The following is a 15,057-nucleotide window of genomic DNA, read 5'->3' as shown; positions in this document are numbered from 1 at the left end:
GACGCCAAGTGTTGGTGAGGGCCTGCCATCATCCTCCAGTGGGGTCATGAAGGTCACACCCTTTGACTTCTGGCCTCCAGCTCCACCCCTGCTGTTACCTGATTCTCCGTCATCCTCTGAAGGTACAGCGTCATCGTCTCTTGTCGTCTCACTAGAGGAGGAGTAGTGTCGCTGGGGAGGGCGCCGGTTACCAAGAAGATCCAAGACCTCATAGCGAAAGCTTGAGATATCCTGTTTTAACTCCTGGAAAGAGAGTGGGACAGGACTGCTGTGAATAAAATGTAATTATTGATAATATTTAAATAGGTTTCTGAACTGTGATGTTTTAGTAAAAACTTTATGCATCATTTAAACGAATTTTAAATACAGATAAAAGAAGAAGAGTGGCAGAAGTGATAAGAGAGGTCAGGAAACAAAAGAAGAAAAAATCATTACCGGAACAAGATCTACAGAAACAGGAGAAAAACTGTGGTTAAGCCAATACATTTTCATCAGGAAGGCTGCAAAGATGATTCTAAAGCTTAGAAATTGAATAAATATCTTATCTCAAAGGGGAAGAAGATGAAGAGGGTGAGGAGGGGTAGTGGGAGAGATGAGACTTAATGAGAGAAGGGAGGAGAAACAGTTTACAGAGGCAGGGGTGAAGAGGAGGGAGGAAGACAATGGAGAGAGGAAGTTCAAGGTCGGGAGACAAGCAAACGAGAGAAACCGAGTGGCTAAGTTAAGAAAGTGAGAGAAATGTGTGAATAAAGAGGGGTTTTGGTGGAGTGAGAAGGACTTAAGTCATTCTATAATAGCTTAATTCACTTACTCTTAATGCATTTCAAAGTCTTTAATGTCATTGTGGTGATTAAACAGTATATTCTGAGAAGAAACACACTGAGGTCAAGACCAGTGGGAGCTTCTGTACAGTGCTTTATAATTGACATTGTACAGTCAAAAAAGTTAATAATTACTCTGCACTGAAACTAATCTGTCACAGCCTCTCATTCAACACAGTATGAACATAAACAATGTGGTCATGTGGGCCATTATCAGTCCACCACCATCTGTAAGGTGTTTAACTCTTCATGTTTTCATTGGAAACGTTGTATTAAATTGTTATTAACCAAATGTACTGCATGTTAGTTTGCTGCTCAGCGTTGAGGTCACCTGTGGACAATGCCTACAGAGACTTTCAATCTGTTTACCTTAAGCTCTCTTTTTATTCCTGTCTCTGGCAGAAATAACACACACACACACACACAACTTAAACACAGAAGCTTGAATCCTTTTGTTCTTTTAAACATGATCATTATCATGGCTTTCTTTCTTTCTTTTTTTTTTCTTTCCTCTTCGTCATATGGGATGTTATCCATAATAAAACAATGATTTACTTCAATGTGCACCTGATGTTAGTTACACATTTTAAACACTCCTCATCTCTAACATAAATGCACACAGACACACACATATTAACAAACTCAAACTGTGAATCTGCTTCAGTCAGTTGTGCACCTGATGTTGTTTTGCACTGAAAAACCCAAAGGAACTTTCCACTTCAAAGGCCAGGCTGGGCTCCTGGCGCATCACGGGAAACAAGAGTTGGGAGCAAAAACAGCTCAGAAATTTTGGAAAAAGCAAAGAAACTCCCCTCAAAAATTGACTGTGAACTTTTGATACTGATCAGAGCTGCAGATTTTGAGCAGAAAACAGGGAGAAGGTGCACTTCACAGTTGGCAGGTGGTAGTTAATACAATTCTTTTAATCTTTTAAGAAATCTTCTAGTGATGAAAAAGCGGCTGCGCCTTTGGTACCAATAAAACCTACACTGTTCACTGCAGCATAAACACTAATAAACAGTGACTATGCACCTGATGTTTCTGCAGCTCTGCAGGGCATCCGGCTGCAATAGGATTTAACGAGAAACAATAGAAAAATGTATTTGATACTTGGTGTTTATATTCTGTATGGGTTGTGCAGCAACCCTGTCAGGCACATTAAATGAAAACTATTTGCAGATGCACTGCTGTGAGGTGTAAACATCCTGAAAGTTACTTTTTTGTTGTGTTTTCTTTCACTTCTCTTTATCATTTGCATTTATTTATTTGGATACACATATGGTGTCGACAAGACAACAGATGCAAATCATGTTCACCCACCTTAAAGTTCTCCTCCGTAAGTCCTTCATCCGTCTTGGCGCTGCGTATCATGGCTGCCACATATCTCTTCACCAGGTTCCGGATCACTTCCTGTTGGAGAGGAGACAGTCACCGTGATTACTGAACTGCCTTGTTCTTTCTATCACTATCAATTACTTTGTTAGAAAGTCAGTAAGACAGCTGCCCCATTGACTTCACTGTGCTACGTGTATTTAGCTGACCGTTTCAAATTTCCAAAAGAAAGTACGCTGGCCTCTAATGTTTACGTACTAAGAGGTTTGTCTTGGGAAGACGTGCAATACAACAAAAGTATAATGAGAACAGTGAGAATCCACAGTCTGTCAAATTTGTGTTGTCATGCAATTGTTCATTTGCATTTAATGTTTTAATCTAATTTGCTTTGTAATGTATTTTGATGTTTTATCTATTTATTAGCATTGTTTAAACACTTTGAATTGCCTTTGTTTTTGAAAATATGCTATATACATAAATGTTACCTTGCCTTGAAAATCTGACAGAAATCTATTGGAACTGCTTTCCTTTGTGTTTTGGATTTTTGGAGACTTCTCCTCTAAGCGTATACATGAGCATAGTTGAATGCATGACAGTAAAAATAATAAAAACTTCATTCATTCATTCCTATATTTTTCCACACAAGTTCTAAGAAATTAATACATTACCGGCCCAATGTTAGTCAGGTGCTTTCTATTATTACTCTCTAATTTAGATAAAAGCTGGTACGATGCACAGGTAGATGGACCGGATAAGGTGTTGGTCTGAACTATTTCCAGCATACAAAAACCTAATGTATAATGCATATAGAATTAATTATAGTCAGTGCTTTAACTGTGGTGTGTAAAATCATTACTGCGTAATCTTCCTAAGATGTGCTCACTTCTGGTTGATCACACACAGAATTCAACCTAACTGATGAGCCCAAACATTACCCTCTCATTAATCTCAAAGTCTCAACTAATCAGACAGTGAGGTGGGTGATTGTTATTGATTTACAGATCAAAGACAAATTCACCAGCATTTGGTGCTCAGTGGGCATCAATTCAAACCCTGACACACTGCTACAGCACACACACACACTGCGCCCTCCCACAGTCAACACCTGTGACTGCCAAACAGGACGGTCTGGCATGCTGTCACTCTCCGCCTCTGCCAAAACACACCACACACTCTGTTAAAGTGAAGGACAGATTCATACAACAATCCTTAAAAACACGGAGAGATATCACAGCGAGAATCGGCACTGCCAAACAGAAGCTACTGGCGTTCCTGGATTTGCTAGTGCTGAGGTGTCAAAATACAAGAGTTCAGTCTCGGTTGATTGCTGTACAAATTCTTAAAAAATCCCACAAACTAGACATCAAACCCTCACAGTTGTAGCTGCCAAAAACTGTTTCTTTTACTGTTCACAAGTGCTGAAGAGTTAAAATGTGTTCTCTCTCAATTTAACTCACATTAAAGGAGACTTTTGAAAACTCTAAAAATACTAATTTGGATGGATTCACATCATTAAATCTAATATCAAATCCCATGCTATTGATGCTTTTGTGAACACTTGAACTTATTTGCTGCTGATAAAAAAAGCAGGTTATATTTTCCTCTAATATTTTAAGTGCCTCTGACCAAAACACTGGCCTGTTTCACCTTGAATACCAAACACCAAATGTTCACTGAACTGATAAACTGGGGAAAAAAGCCCATTTAACAATGTTTGTTGTACGTTGTAAGTTCAGTGTGGAGCAGCAAATGCAGACATGATTTGTTTACAAGACATCTCTACTGGACACCTTTAATAGGAGAAAGCTTTTAGTAATGTTTGACCAAGTCAGATGAAAGTAAACTGACAGCATCAAACCTTCATCGAACAAAGAACTGGACACAGTCCTTACAATATGTGGATTCTTCTTTTCATTAAGAGTTTTCTCCAGCAAAATCTGCTTAATTGTTGCATTGTTTGTCCTAACGTGAGATGTACTAGCTACCTGTGCATTTAAACAAACACACAGCCCCAACATCATGTTTTTAACTGTCTACCAGTACAACACATACTTCCCTCAGCTTTACTTGTTATATTTCTTTAATTTGAGTAAAAAAAAACAACTTTGATTATCAAATGAAACACTATCACCCTGTTCTGTTTCTTTGTGTATTACTGTCTTTAATGCATAATGGGCAGTTCATTTCCCTCTCATTTCTTCCTTCTTTCTATAAACAACAGCGGCTCTGAGAGCTGAAGGTACTGCAACATAAGACAACACAAGCTGATTAATAAAACAGCTTTGCCAATTTATCAGCACATGCAGCATTTAGAAGAAAAATGTTCCAAAGATAAAATAAAATAAAAAAATCACATACAGAAACATCCTGCAAATATGGAAAACACAAGCACACTACTACTGAGCTGTAGGGTTACCAGTGGACATCAGTAATAACATCTGAATCATGTCGTCAGAATTTTTAAAGTTAGCTACCGAAACAAAAACACTTCCAGTTATTTGATCTGTACTTGGCTGGACGTGGCTAGATGTAGACTGTGAACTGGAACAGTACTTGGCCTGTGACTGATGTTTCACAAGTCAGCAAGAACTCAAGTAGAGAGAAGAAGCCAGACTGAGAAAGGCACCTTGTGTCTCCCCTGGAGACATTCCTGTTGTAGTTTCTGCTACTTGTTTCTAAATTTGGTTGTGCTTTCTCACTTTGCAGGGCTTTTTCTAAATGTGTTGTCAAATTGGTGAAGTTGTTCTCTAAGTTTGCTTCTGTTTTGTCTATCTGCATGTGTTTTCCCAAGTTGCTGCTGAGCTCTCAGTGCCACTGTAATAACCACACTTTTTGCATCACAAGAGGATCTTGTTCAGGAATAGTTCGACAATTTGCTTGGCTGTGGATAGTAGTTCTAGGGTTGCTGCTAACATTTTGGCAACTTCACGGTGACAACAAGACTGTATCAGCACTGCACCTGGCCAAGAAAAAGCCCAGCACCTAACCCCTGTAAAACACAACCGGTCATTTTTAACCCTTTTTTCAGTTTGTTGTCCAGACTAAACAAACAGCCTAGCTGTTTCCCTGTGTCTTTATGTTAAGCTAAGCTAGCTTCATATTTCTATATAGTGACATTGATCTTCCTATCTAACTCTAGGAAATCTAAACTATTTCTTAAAGTTGGACCTGCTCTGGAACAGCAGGACACTAGAAACCAAATCTAGATAGTTCAGGTTGGATCAGGTACTGGATTGGAGGTATTGTGTTTGTCTAAAGATCTCTAACATCTACAAACACACCTCTAACAGACACACATGAATCCATGATCTGTGTACACACCTGGTAATGTTGATTCTGTAGCAGGCTGTCAGCATGACGCTCCTGCAAAGAGAAAAAGAGATCATTTTAAATACACGACATCTTTGTTGTCATTGCTCTTCTTCTGCCTTTCTGTTTCTTCCTTTTGCAGTTTTCCTCTCAGCCAACATGACAGTACATTAAGAGCTAAATTATCAAAAGTACAATACCACAACAAAAGAGATGGTAACAAATTTCCTTTGGCTGGCAGAAAGACATTTTGACACCCTGGATCCTCCAAAGTGAGGAGGTGCTGAGTAATGAACTATAGTTACTAATAAATAACATGTTGGAGAGAGACATTCTGCTCTTCATCTATATTTTAGGCTTTTAGTTGATGCTCTGATTCAATCCTCAGAATCATCCCAGTGACAGATAGCGGGAAAGTATCTCTGGATGTACCTCATCCAGTGATTCCTCCAATTGAATTAAGTATACTGAGGAGTGTTCAGGTTACTTTTAGAGAGCGACAGCATCAAACATACCTATATAATTCGTGGGGTTTTCACTCTGCAACTGATGCTGCAGATGTGGACAAAGTGAGCACAAGTAAACACTATTCACAATTATGAAACAACATGTTTTAGAAAGATAATAGAGCGAAAAGAAAAAGACAATAGTAACTGCACACTCAAGTCAGAAAATAAGCAAAAAAAATCAGCAAAACGTTACAATAAATGTGTTTAGTCTACACCCAATGCAAAATATGACTGTTCTGTGTGAGTGAATAAAATAAACACTGGTAAAATGACAAGATCTTAAGACTGGGTTACTCACAAAACACACATCAATATGGCCTCAGCTGTTCCATTTTACTTGTGACACTGCTGCTAATCAGCAGAGAAACACTGCTAGAGTTGTAAACTCTGCCGTTGATTCAAGACTGAATCTGTTTGGATTCATAAGTCACTGTTAAGCAGGATCTTCAACCGTGTTCAAATTGTATGCCCAGGACTTGGACTTGAGTCAGACTCGAGACTCGACTTGGACTTGAGCACTGATGACTCGGACTCGAGTAATGACTGCATTTATACTCAGAAGTTAATAATTTGATATAAAATATTGATATTAAAACATGTTCACCTGCACCATGTTGTATTCGGTAGACACTGCTGATCAAAAAAAATGTACGCTGTTCACTTCTAAGTAGTGCGTGTGTGTGCACACTTATGAGTATTTGTCTGGCTACCTTTTCACACAGTAATAAGCTCTTTTTAAGAAGTTGTGAGCTGTGTCAATTGTGTTTATTGTAGAACTTGATGACTCGGACTTGGGTAATGAGGACTGACTTTCTTTGGTGACTGACTTGACTTCGACTCAAACACTGGGGATTCAAGACTTGACTCAGAGTCAAAGTTTAGTGTTTTGTGTCTCAACTACAACTCTGCCTTGAGGAAAATTCTGAATTTCTGATTAAGCATCCTTCCTCCTCAGACTCAAAGGTGCTTTTCAGGCATACTGTATGTTTTATCACTTTACAGTGGTCTCAACAGTAGCCATGCATCAACATTTCTTATTTCCTAAATTTCCATCATCCCTATATCTTCTTGTGCCTTTTGGTTTCATAATCTCTGAGCACATTTTTATTGTACTGACATTTCAGAGTTCAGTACTGCACTTCACTGTCTCCGTTTCACTTCTTCACTTCAGTTTCACAGCCATCTACATCTATGCTTCTGATTTGTCTTCCTTTATCTCTCTTATAGCTGCTAACAAATACAGACACATTTGTGCCTATTCTTCCAACACACACAGTCTCTCTCTCCCTTGATCAGATTACTGTAGCACTGTGTGATTCTGTGAACCTATGTGGGCTGGTTGGCTTATGTAACTCAGCCGACTCCAGCTGAGGGGAACATGCCAGCTGTACTCCATGTGTGTGTGTGTGTGTGTGTGAAAAAGCCTCATCTTTCTGCTCTGCTTGCTCACAGTCTCCAGATGACTGGATTGTTAAATGTACTTATGAGGACGTGTTTATCCACTGATGTTCCTTCTGCCTATAGATGCACAGCTGATGTCCATCAGTGTTGTGTGATTGTCTTTGTCATAAAATGACACATGAATACAACAAATCTGAGGACACCCCTCTCCAATGGCAATAAAATGTTCTATTTTTCAAATTGTACCAACTGACAATGATTTTATTATTTTACTGTAAGTACAGGTTACTTGATCTTGTGTATGGTTAAAAACAAACAGGTTAGATCAAATAAACTGTATATAAAGGCCCCAAAGTGCAGCATCAGTGCAACAAAAATGAGTACACCTGTGCGTACTGCAACAGGATGATCAGTAAGCTGCCATAAGCCAAAACAAAGTTGCAGCAGTGGGTCAGAGTGAGTCATGCGACCTGCTACCGGGTCAGGACCATCTGCTGTTGACATGGAAATTATCCAAATGAGGTTTTCAAGGTCAAGAATGACCTCTCATCCTTTTTGTTTTTGACCAAACAAGCCAAACTTCTCAGACACACAGCAGACACTGGACTTAAGCAGATTCACATCAGTATCAGCATATGGCCTGTAGTTCATATGCATGCCTATTCAGTGACGGGCGTAAGGCCAGCATATTAGACTACACAGGAAAAAATAGAACATTTAGTTTCTGCATGCAGCTGCCGTTTTGAGGGAGAAATGGAGCACCAGAGTGACTTGTAGGTTGGACATGACGGCGAAGTTCACAGTGTCAGAATCAATCAAATCCAAGTTCAACTTCAAATGTGTCATTTTTTTCATACAGAAGAAAAAATATGCAAGTTCCTCTTTGAGGTTGAGATGCAGTAAGTGTAACATGGATGGCACAATAATAAAGATAAAGAAAAGAAGTAAGTCTGCTCCTGATTTAAAACAAATTCAAGTGAACTGGAAATAATTTTAAATGATGAAATAACTATGCAAAAATAATATTATCATAAGCAGAAATATTCTAAAAAAGATTAGCATCAACACAATACAAGAACCCACTTTTGTCTTCACTTACTGTGAACTCTCTGAGGTTTTCACATTTGCGCCCGCCGTCCCCTGGCGGCTGGCCTCTCCTGCACAGCTTGTTGTGGAGCCACATGAGCAGGTACCAGAAGGACTTGGGGCTGGGGATGATGTTGAACGGAGCCGGGAGTGTGCCACCTTCGTCAAAGCAACTCATCCACAGCTTGGTGCGGGCAAACTTCCACTCGATGTCAGCATGATCCTGGAGGAAGACAAGGAGACTTTTGTTTTTGTTTTACAAATTGGTGTCTTCAGTCCAACAACCCAATAGAAACACAGTACAAATTATAATGAAATAAAACAAATTCAGAACAGCAAAGTAATGAGTTTCTGCCATCCTGTAAAACAAGTCCATATGGTGTTATTACGACAAATTTATGATGCAGTTTATTATGAGGAACAGTAACATGTTATAGCTGCAGTAGGTGACCTCTAGTGGCCATAGCAAAGGAGGAAGTCAGGTGACATAGTATACAGAGGGACAAAGTCAGTGTTAGGAGGAGGTGGGTTAGTGGATCAGAAAATACAGGACTGCTGTTTAATTTCAAGGTGTAGCGTTGTGTTTTTTAGTCCATGACTATTCCATTTTCTAGACAGCATTTCTTCTGATTAACTAGTAAGTTAATCAATTTGCACTACTTAATGTGATGACTCACAGCGATGAGTTGGTAGGAATTGTTCATCATGGCGATGAGCATGTTGAGCAGAACCACCAGCGAGATGATGTTGTACGTCCCGAACATGGTCGCCCCGACAAACTCTGTGAACTCGTGCCGAGCCTTCACGTTGGTGACGTACAGGTTTAGCAGCCCAAATATTGACCAGAATAGAGACTGAAGGGTCTCAAATAACCTGAAGAAGACAGAGAAAGAGAGAGAGAGAAAGGGAGAATAAGTAAAAACTTGGTCATGTTTATATTTACATGATTCTTCAAAAGAGCATTACAAAAAGTAGTACAGGTAACAAATCTCCTTTAAATAAAGAACACAGCAAAGCCAGATATTAATTATAAATGTGACCACAGGGGAACAAGAGTAAAACAAGACTTTAAATAACACACAAAAAAGTGTTCATAATAACCTGTCTGAATTTCAAGAAGTACATTTTCGAGAGGTTATTGCCTTAAACTGTCAGTTTAATGCTGCTAGTGCTTGCTGAGAGGACACTGTCAGGTTCAGATTCTTCTTGGTATAATATACAGTATAAAAGCCTTCAGGTGGAATCAGTAGTGCTGACGCTGGAAAAAGAGTTATGAGATAGGATGTGTCTTAGTGCCACAGTAAAATATCAAAATCCATGCACCTCATGATTTTTATTCAAACTCATGACCACAGCTCAGTTTGAATAAAATTGGTGATGACAGCCAGCAAATTTTAATATAACAAGTCGAATACATCACAGTTAGCACTGTCGGTCTCACTGGTGCTGAACTAAAACAATGTGGCACTCATTGGCACAAAATGTGCATCCAGATGGCAACACAAATACATGCTGCACAAAAAAATGTATTCATTGTAACTATACAAGGAAACAGGAAAAAAAACTTCGACATCAAAACGATTTGATACTTAAAATCCGATCAAACAGAAGTAAAAATGCCTCAAAGTAAAATACTGTATATTTTGCCATCAGTGATATGCAGATCATTATCTTGCTAAACATAGTGCACAGTGCATGATGGCTATTCTGGACCTTGAAAACAATAGTTTGACAAAAACAATTTTAGCACAAAGGTCCACTCTGGCTTTTTTCTGAGGGTTTCCTCCCAACTAGTCACCTTTCACAGCCAATATTTTAATTAGTCAGAGAAGAAAAAGCACAGGCGTTACTAATAACAGTAATGAACCCTGAAACTGGATATCAGTCATCATTAATTTTATTATTTACACCTGTGCTTTTCCTAATGTGACATGTCAAAACATCTGTCTGTGAAAAAAGGATTGTTAATGCATCCAGCAGTGTGCACTGCAGAAAATGAATGGCGCACAACAGGAAACAACAAGACCCCTGCGGTGAAAACCGCCTGCTTTAGCTGCACCAAGCCACACTGGGATGATGTGCATCCACTACAGCCTCACAGCAGGGGGCAGCTGCTCTGCTGTGGTCTGCTTGGCAGCAAGGCTGTCCATGGCCAACTCATGCTGGTCTCCTCTCCTCAGCTGCATCCTCAGCAGCTAAACACACGTGTCTGTGCTGGACACTACAGGAAAAGCTCAGTTTTCCAAGTCTCTCTAATTTAGTTTCACTGATGTGGTCCAGTTTTTCCTTTCAGTTATCAGCCTAACTGTAGTGTTTACTGATTATTTAGCTGTTTCTGCATCACACAAAACGCTGTCCACTGGTGAGCCAGAAGCAAAGTCAAGATCACAAAAGCTTTTCAAGTTGTCCGGACCATCCACTTTTGAGGGTGTGATGTTTTTTAAACCTAGCTTACTTCTCTTTTCTTCAAGAAAAGTTGGTTTCGATTTTGGTGTTGCTTTTCTTGTTGTGGCAGACCAGCACCTGCTCTTGCTCAGTCTTAGCTAACAACCAAACACGCCAATGCCTGCTTGTGTGGGTGTGTAGTGAGCTAGCTACCTTTTTTATGCTTCTGTGCCGGCAATAGCTGTGGCTGGAGGCATTATGTTTTTGAGTAGTCTCTCCATCCAGCCCATGCTTGGGAATGCAATATGTCACAAATGCCCTGAGGGATTTTTTTTCAAATTCGGCAGTTGTGTCCACTTGGACTCAAGGATGACCTGAGTAGATTTTTGTGATCAAAGGTCAAGGTCAGTTCCCTCACATCTGCCCCATTCTTGTGAATGTGACATATGAGGAATGCTGAAAGGGAACTTCTTCCAATTTGGCACAAATGCCCATTTAGGACTCAGAGATGGACTGACTCGATTTTTCTGGTCAAAGGTCAAGTAAGGCTTGAAGGCAAATGTTTAGTTACAAAGGTAAACCTGGTTCTCTGAAAACTGAGTGAGGCATCTCACAGCGCTGCCCTAGTCTGGAAAAAAATATGCTTGGGAATCCCATGTTTGGGGCTGCAGATGGTTGTAACGAGTGGACGAGCTGGTCTATGCAAGTCAGCTGTCCCATGACAGACGTGGTGGTAGCGGCTTCTGTGATTGGTCGCACCAGGGAGCACATCCCATAGTGATATGCTTCACTCACTTTTCATAAAACAGGAGTTACCCTGGTAACTGAATATTTTCACAAATGTCACTGGCTTTTTGTTTTTGAAATGTGTAGGACAACTTCACTTTAAACAGCCAAATGCTGGAATCTACCAGCTGATGGATGCTCAGTGTGTTCATCCCGATCTGCTCTGTCTTTAACCCAGTCTATTTTTCACCCTCCCCCTCTTTTCTCACCTTTATTCTATCCTACCATCGACTCTGTGATTCATGACCTCCTTTCCTTCTGTTCATCCTCACCCATCTCCCTTTCCTCACTGTCACTTCATCCCTGTTTACCTCCTCATTTTATTGCCCCATCTCTGCTCAATCTGTCTTCTGTTTTTCTGTCTCTGTCACAGTTACAGGGGAGGTTACTGAATATTTGATGAAGCAACAATTGGCAGCGGCTGACACTATATCACAAGAAAGAAAGAAAGATAAAGAGAATGAAAGAAAGAAATAGAGAGAGGGTTTTTGTCTGCAGGGTAGTGTATCTATGCTGCATAAAATATTCAACACTCCATCATTTACTGTCATTTCAGTGTCATGCAGGACCACAGTATGTGTTGCTATAAGCTATGTGAATGTGCATGGTCACTTTATTAGTATAATGTGTGAGCATCTACATATACAGCATGCGAGTGATCGTGTGAGCTGTAAATGTACATTGTTGTGTGTTAAATGAGAGAATGAGGTGAGTGTTCAAATGTGTGTGTGTGTGTGTGTGTGTGTGTGTGTGTGTGTGTGTGTGTGTATACATTATGGGGACCGAAACCTGTTAATACACTCACACTGTGGGGACGCGGTCATCCTTGTGGGGACCAGCCTCTGGTCACTGAATTTTAGGGTGGCAACACGGTTTAAGGTTAGGTATTAGGGTCAGGGTTAGATTTAGGCAAGTAGTGGTTATGGTTAAGGTTAGGATAAGTCTACAGGAATTGAATGCAAGTCCATGTCAAGTCCCCACAAGGAATGAAAAACACAGCGTGTGGGGGGATCAATGTTGAATGAAGCAACCAAGCGTGATATTGCATCTGAGTTATGAAACAGAGAAAAAAAAATGTAGGATGTGAATGAGATGGATGAAAAAAGGAGGACAGAGATGAACAGAATGACAAGGGGAGAAGAAAGGACAGTGAATGGAACCAAGCAACGAGAAATAAATTGTTCTCTTTCTAATCTTTCCTTATTTCATCAAGCACAATTTAGTTATCTCTACTAACAACTGATTATTCTCAGAGGTGCAAACTGGTGATGGTGCAAAAATGTGATTTTTCTGCCCAAAATCAAATAAAAGAAGCTGTGCATCTTGCAAGACATTAGCATGAGACAAAGCAAGTTACTGAGAGAACCTGCTATCAAAATGGGGGCAGGGCTCTATGCTAACAAGTATTCTTCACGGAACTGGTGTCCATAAATAAAAACTGACTTGAACTGAGTATTGCTTATTTAATGGAGTCCTTTCAGCCTTTAACACTTTTCCTGATATTCTTGTCTTACTTCCATCCATCTATTCATTCATTATTTATACCACTAGGGGTTATTTCTACACACAGGAGAGCTAGACAGTTGCTGGGGGTGCCACCAGGTGGTGTGTCACCAAGGACAAAGAACTATTTTGTCAATTTCAGATGCCTGTTCTACTTTTAAAAGTCTGTCACTGACCTCCAATGCATTGTTCACATTATTAAAGAGAAATAAAAAAACACTACACTCAGCAGCTGATACTGAGAGGAGGCAGCAGGAGACTGTAGGTAGAGACATGCCACATGGCCGCTGGCTACAGTTTTTGCAACCTCATGGTTCATTTGCTCACACTGCTGAATGTTATGGGGGCAGGTATGTATGCTGTATGTTATATAAACATCATAAAATGACACACACTGGAATCAGGCATGTCTTCAACTTGAGGCATGTATTCATTGAATTAATAGATTTATGAGGTAGCCTACATGGTTTCAATTCAGGTGTTTGCTCCTGAGAAGACAGGTATACCTTTGTATAGGATTAAAAATGAATACTGAATCAAACTGGTCAGGACAGCCACAGGGTAAGTGAATGAATTCTATGCATATCATCTCCTTGCTACAAAAATGACTGACTGTCATGTGGGGAATAGAGCCAGTACCATCCAACATCAGGCAAGAGGTGGGGGTGGGGGGGTTACATCCTAGAAAGGTCATCAGTCTATCAATATATGGAATTAACATTAGCTAGCAACAGGGGTTATGACCCTGCTGTTTGACATTTTAACCAGACACAGTGATGACCGGCACCAGCTAAAAAGGAGAAGCTGCTACCTGAAGGATTTCTACACTGAGGTTTGCAAACAAGAGGGTCAAGAACTCAAGAGTCACTCGTACTGGTACACCTAAACAATTTCCCTGATGCTCATGCAATACTCTAACAGAAAGTGAAGCTGATGTACACATACACTCCAAACCTTTCTAGTGCAGATCTGCATGATGCGAGTGGCCATTTTGGACATAAAATCAGAAATGCTCATTGAAAGGTAACAGGATTGCATCCCTGATTATAGTCTTTTCATTTATCTTTCCTCTCCTTCCTTGCCTTTTGAACCTTTCATGTTTTCTCCTGTCTCCTCCCTGCCCTCTCTGCTCAACTTTTCCTAATGTTCCTCTCATTTCCAACTGTTTTCTCCCCCTCACACTTCTGCTAGCCGATGTTTCCTCATCATCTCCTTTCCCTTTGTCCCGTTGTTTCCTGTTGTACATTTCCTCTTTTCTTTTTTGTTTCTTTTTTTTTAATGTCTCTTCTCCTTCTCTGGTCTCTTCTTCCTTGGATTCCCTTTCCTTTCCCTTCTTCTTTTCTTTTTTCCTCTCATCCACTCTGTTTCCTCTTTGCGGCTCATCTCCTTCCTCTGTCTCACCTTGCTTTCTCCCCACCGTGCTCTCCTCCCTGCTGGTCTCTTTGCCTTGTGTCTTTTCCTATCTTCACCTCCCAAGTTGTCTCCTCTATTAAGCCGAGTCATAAACCGCTACAGCCGATCCTCACAGCCGCTTGGTCATTTCACTGTTATAGCTCTGCAGTTGTGTGGGATTCAGGCCGAGAGAGAGAGAGAAAGTATGTGTGTGTTGTAGTGTGACACAGAAACATTGTGGTTGTGTGTTTAGACTTGGCAACCCAATGGTGTACAATTCAATCATTCCAGCCTATAGTGTTTATCATGCTTATGAATATTTAAGATTGTGTGTGTGTTCCTATGGTTGTGTGGACAAATTGTATTTCAATGCCATCACTGTGAGGACATTTTGGCCAATCCACATGTCATGTCAGTATGTAGCTGTAGATCACAGCCAGCTCTGTGAAGTAGCTCAGGTCAACATAACATTTGTGAGCCAAATGAACTAGACTTAACTCTTGACTACTGGCGTTTGGTGAGTTTATCTGCAT

At 40.2% G+C, this 15,057-nt stretch overlaps 1 protein-coding gene across 1 annotated transcript in view; it reads right to left on the bottom strand.

The window, feature by feature from the left end:
* Positions 1 to 15,057, bottom strand: part of trpc5a (transient receptor potential cation channel, subfamily C, member 5a) — a 115,045-nt gene that overhangs the window by 753 nt on the left and 99,235 nt on the right. Inside the window, exons 14-18 of the mRNA XM_020610155.1 lie at positions 9,136 to 9,331; positions 8,472 to 8,681; positions 5,475 to 5,516; positions 2,142 to 2,231; positions 4 to 243 (exon numbers count right to left, since the gene is read on the bottom strand). Of these exons, the coding sequence (XP_020465811.1) occupies positions 4 to 243; positions 2,142 to 2,231; positions 5,475 to 5,516; positions 8,472 to 8,681; positions 9,136 to 9,331 (778 nt within the window). The remainder of the gene's footprint in view (positions 1 to 3; positions 244 to 2,141; positions 2,232 to 5,474; positions 5,517 to 8,471; positions 8,682 to 9,135; positions 9,332 to 15,057) is intronic.

This window comes from Monopterus albus, unplaced genomic scaffold, assembly GCF_001952655.1.
Source record: "Monopterus albus unplaced genomic scaffold, M_albus_1.0 scaffold104.1, whole genome shotgun sequence".
Taxonomy (NCBI): Eukaryota; Metazoa; Chordata; class Actinopteri; order Synbranchiformes; family Synbranchidae; genus Monopterus; species Monopterus albus.
Note: the sequence above shows the minus strand (reverse complement) of the source record. Positions and strands in the feature narration are given on the sequence as shown.